This window comes from Zingiber officinale, chromosome 1B (genome assembly GCF_018446385.1).
Source record: "Zingiber officinale cultivar Zhangliang chromosome 1B, Zo_v1.1, whole genome shotgun sequence".
Lineage (NCBI taxonomy): Eukaryota > Viridiplantae > Streptophyta > Magnoliopsida > Zingiberales > Zingiberaceae > Zingiber > Zingiber officinale.
In genome coordinates, this window is record NC_055986.1 from 163,905,791 (window position 1) to 163,910,711 (window position 4,921).

General features: G+C 49.9%; 1 protein-coding gene across 1 annotated transcript; it reads left to right on the forward strand.

Annotated features, from left to right (window-relative positions):
• Window positions 1-1,597: 1,597 nt before the first annotated feature.
• LOC121988578 (probable receptor-like protein kinase At1g30570) lies at window positions 1,598-4,178 on the forward strand. The gene has a single exon (XM_042542074.1). The coding sequence runs from the start codon at window positions 1,762-1,764 to the stop codon at window positions 4,135-4,137; it is 2,376 nt and encodes a 791-aa protein (XP_042398008.1). The 5' UTR covers window positions 1,598-1,761; the 3' UTR covers window positions 4,138-4,178.
• Window positions 4,179-4,921: the final 743 nt, after the last annotated feature.

Consider the following 4,921-nt stretch of genomic DNA (forward strand, 5'->3'; position numbering starts at 1 on the left):
CAAAAAATGCGAAACGTTCATTCCCAGCGCCTCCGGTGTACCCGACCCAAGATCATCACGAGAGAGGTAAATTGTAGCATCCGAGTGAGCATCTGACAGACATGGTATAATATGAAAATAGGAAATTTTATTCCCCAGCTACCCTTAGAATCGATCCTACGACCTCATTGTGGTAACACTCGCCACATACCAATTCGGATGACCCGCGGGGTCTTGTTTGATTTCTTTCTTTGCAAAAAAGGTGGAATCGCCACCTTAGCGACCCCTGGGTCCGGCCCCACAGATATCCAGAGGGGGTAAATCACGGTTAAGCTGGGCAGGAGGGGTGACTGGGGGTCGAGTGGAATTTAAAACGCAGCAGACCGAGGTTTTACGCCCGTGTGCAACTGACGACCCTCGACCCCTGAACCTCCGTTGCAAGCGTCAGACACCCTTCCAGCTGATCCAGCTCGTGGGGGCTTGTTTGGTTTCTTTCTTGGCAAAAGGTGGAACCGCCACCCTATCGATCCCCTGGCCCTGGCCCCACAAGATTCCAGAGGGAGTAAATCACGGTTAATGCTGGGCAAGATAGGTAATTAGGGGTCGAAGGAATTTTTGGCGCAGCAGATCAAGATTTTATCCCCGAGTACAACTGACGACTTTCGACCCCACGACTTCATTGGCAAGCTACAGACACCTAACCAGCTGTTGGCTTTTCTTTCTTTGCAGCAAAAGGGCGAAACCCTCGCCCCCAGGGCCCCCACCGACCGGACCCACGGGCATTGTGAGGGAGGTAAATCGCAGCACCCTAGTTAACATGGGACGGACCGGGTGAGATACAGGGATAGGGGATTTATTCCCCCGTTGTCACTGAGTTTCGACCCTGCGGTCTCATTGCAGCAACCTCCGCCCCATGCCATCTCGGATGACCCACAGGGTCTGTTGACTTTTCTTTCTTTGTAGCAAAAGACGAAACCCTCGCCCCCAAGGCCCCCACCGACCGGACTGTTGGCTTTTCTTTCTTTGTGCAAAAAAGGCGGGTCCCGCCGGCCAGCGGCCGCCTAGGCCTGGCCCCACAGGGATCCTAGGAGGAGGTAAATCAGCGGTGAATGCTGGCCCGGGTAAAGCGTGGTGTCTCTGGAATTTAACACAGCCGTCCCAGATTATTCATCCAGTGCGCGTCCGTGGACCTTCGACCCTATGACTCATTGTGCAAGGATGTCACGCCTTAATCGGTTGATCCAGCCCGCGGGGGCGCGTTGGCTTTTCTTTCTTTGTGCAAAAGGCGGGTCCCGTCGCCCAGCGGCCCCCTAGGCCTGGCCCCACAGGGATCCTAGGAGGAGGTAAATCAGCGGTGAATGCTGGCACGGGTAAAGCGTGGTGTCTCCGAAATTTAACACAGCCGCCCCAGATTATTCATCCAGTGCGCGTCCGTAGACCTTCGACCCTATGACTCATTGTGCAAGGATGCCACGCCTTAACCGGTTGATCCAGCCCGCGGGGACACGTTGGCTTTTCTTTCTTGTTCTTTAGAGAGAGAGAGAGAGAGAGAGAGAGAGAGAGAGAGGCGGTGCCTCGTTCTCTTCTTCACAGGCTGTTGGCTTTTCATGCAAAAGGAAGCCAGTTTGCAGAATCTATATCTCAGCGTGGTCCTCTTCACTTCCAGCTGCGTATTTGTTCAAAGACAACAATGATGAACACAGTTCAATTCCTGAGTCTCAATGGAAGAGATGAGCAGCAATTGAGCGGCTTGATTGATTGTTAATTGCTGATTTGTCAAACATGAAATTCAATGTCCTGTTTCTTGCGTTCCTTGCATCTCTGACTCTGTTTGAAGCATCCGTCGAAGCTCTGTCGAAACCTCTTTTCATCAACTGTGGCAGCAATTCCAGCATCACGGTAGATGGTAGACGGTGGACTGGTGACTCGATTCCTGGCCAAAACTTCACGTTATCATCCGTTGGAGTCGCTGCTGCTGCTTCAACGATCTCTGAAGATCTCGCGATCTATGGATCACTCTATCAAACTGCGCGGATCTTTAACACCTCGGCGAGCTTCAACTTCGCAGTGGTTCCGGGGAACTACTTCATCAGGCTCCACTACTGCCCCTTCAATTTTGGCAACTTCATCGCCAGCGGTTCCTCCTTCGATTTGCTCGCCAACAATCTCAAGCTGCTCTCCAAGTTCAACGCGCCCGGCGAGATAGATTGGAAGAACGCGATCAGCAACTCGAGCATCAGTACTCTCGTCAGGGAGTTCTCCCTCAGCGTCAACCTCACCGAGCTCAGGATCGAGTTCATCCCCGAACCCGGTTCTTTCGCCTTCGTCAACGCCCTCGAGGTGATTCCGGTCGTCGACAAGCTGTTCCCTTCGAGCTCGGGGATGGAGACCATGTACAGGTTAAATGTCGGCGGGCGAGAAATCGAGCCGAGCGAAGACCGAGCCCTATGGAGGAACTGGAACTCCGACGAACACTTCATGTTCTCTGTCAACGCAGCGCACAGCATCAGTAACACTTCCAGTGTGACTTACTCGTCCGTCAACGACACCGACGTCTTCGCGCCGTTACTGGTCTACGAGACGGCGAGGACGATGACGGACAACCAAGTAGTGGAGAGGAGATTCAACGTGTCGAGGAGGTTCCCCGTGGATCCCAACTTCGATTACCTAATCCGGTTGCATTTCTCCGAGCTTGTCTACGACAAGCCGAACCAGAGGATTTTTAGGATTTATATTAACAACAAGACTGCAGCGGAGAACTTTGATGTGTTCGTTCGAGCAGGCGGGAAGAACAAGGCCTACCACAAGGACTACGTGACGGCGATCTCGCCGAAGGTGGACTCGCTTTGGCTCCAGTTGGGACCCGATTCGCTGGCGAGCGGATCGGGCGGCGACGCCCTCCTCAACGGCGTCGAGATCTTTAAGCTGAGTAGGAACGGGATTCTGGCTCACTCTCACCAGCGAATCAGAGCAACTCAGAGCAGCAGAGTCGCTCAAAAGCCGTCGCAAAAGACTTTATGGGCAGCCGTCGCCGCCGCTGCCTTCGCTTTCGGACTAATGGTGGTCGGTTTGTCGGTTTATGTTGGTTTATTACATCGCCGGAATAAAACGCCACCGGAGAAGAAGAATCCTGAAAGCAAAAAAAATGCGGTGACAATGAAGACTTCGTTCAGCTCGAAGAATAAGAACAGGGTTGGGAGAAGATTCACCATGGCGGATATTAAAATTGCGACCAGGAACTTCGACGAGTCGTTGGTCATTGGAACAGGGGGCTTCGGTAAAGTTTACAGAGGAGAGATCGACGAGGGGGTTACAGTGGCAATCAAGCGAGCCGACAAACAATCAGAGCAGGGAGTGAGAGAGTTCGAGACGGAGATCGAGATGCTGTCGAAGCTCCGGCACCGGCACTTGGTATCCATGATCGGATTCTGCGACGAGCAAGGGGAGATGGTGCTGGTGTACGAGTACATGGCGAATGGCACGCTGCGGAGCCACCTCGTGGGCGGCGACCGGCCGTCGCTGACGTGGCGGCAACGCCTGGGAACGTGCATCGGCGCTGCGCGCGGACTGCACTACCTCCACACGGGGTCGGAGCGGGGGATCATCCACCGCGACGTGAAGAGCACCAACATATTGCTGGATGAGGACTTTGTGGCTAAGGTGGCAGACTTCGGGCTGTCAAGGGACGGGCCGGCGGTGGACCAAACCCACGTTAGCACGGCGGTGAAGGGGAGCTTCGGGTACCTTGACCCTGAGTACTTCCGGCGACTGCAACTGACGGAGAAATCGGACTTGTTCTCGTTCGGAGTGGTGCTGCTGGAGGTGGTGTGCGCGCGGCCGGTGATCGACACGACCCTGCCGAATGGGCAGATCAATCTGGCTGAATGGGCACTGCGGCAGCGGCCGGTGGAGCGGATCGTGGACCCGCGGCTAAAGGAGGAGGGGTACTCGCCGGAGTCAGTGGAGAAGTTTGTGGAGATCGCCGAGAAATGCCTCGCCGACGAGGGGAAGAATCGACCGACGATGGGAGAGGTGTTGTGGCAGCTGGAGAACGTGCTACGGCTGTACGAGGCACACGTGCAGAGTGGTGTCGAGGCGAACTATTGCGGTGGTGATTGGTCACGTAGTCTCGAGGAGAAGAGCGGTAGGAAAAGATGATTACGCTAATAAACCTTAAATCCTATTCCCTTCGTTTCTTATAATTCGTCCTTAAATTACGTAGAGTTAGTTTATAATCAATGGTTAAGTGGCTAAAAACATAGGGGAAGTCTTTCCGTATCCGTTATTATGCTGAATAATTTCACTGTCGTATTATATTTTAAAAAAATCATTGTGATTTTAATTTTTAAAAATCAATATTAGTTTTAGAATTTAGCCCCTTAGGCTATAGTACATCTTACATTTATTTACAGTTTAATTCTCAATTAGAGTCTATTGTTATGTAATTTTGGCCAAATGAAACTTATAACTAAAGGATGTTAGGTTTGGTCAGATCAATTATCTAGTTCAAATTTTTTTATTAATATTTTTAAGATTTTTCTTCCTCTCAAATATTTTCTATTTTTCAAATAAAAATCATTAAATTACCATCAAAGTCTTTAATTATAGAAATTGTAGAAGTGGGCCTTCATAAAATTAGTCTTATAGTGCGTCGCCAAACTTCATATTCCAAGAGATCTATGCAGGAATGTAAATGTGTTTAATTTTGTTCAATTTTTTATAGGCCTTGTGAAAGCTTATTTATTAAAAATGTTATCAGGCTAAATTAAAGTTTTTTTAAAAACTTAATTACATATATATATATATATATATATAAAACACAATCTAAATTAAATTTTATTTAATCTCTTTTTTATTTGTATGTAACTTTCTTATCTTTCCTACATGTTAAGAAGATGTTAAGGATCAGTTCCATCTTGATACTATTCTTTAAAGACAAACA

Bases quoted from the DNA above. Each gene is read 5' to 3' on its own strand.
- LOC121988578 (XM_042542074.1), top strand. From the start codon at position 1,762: ATGAAATTCAATGTCCTGTTTCTTGCGTTCCTTGCATCTCTGACTCTG.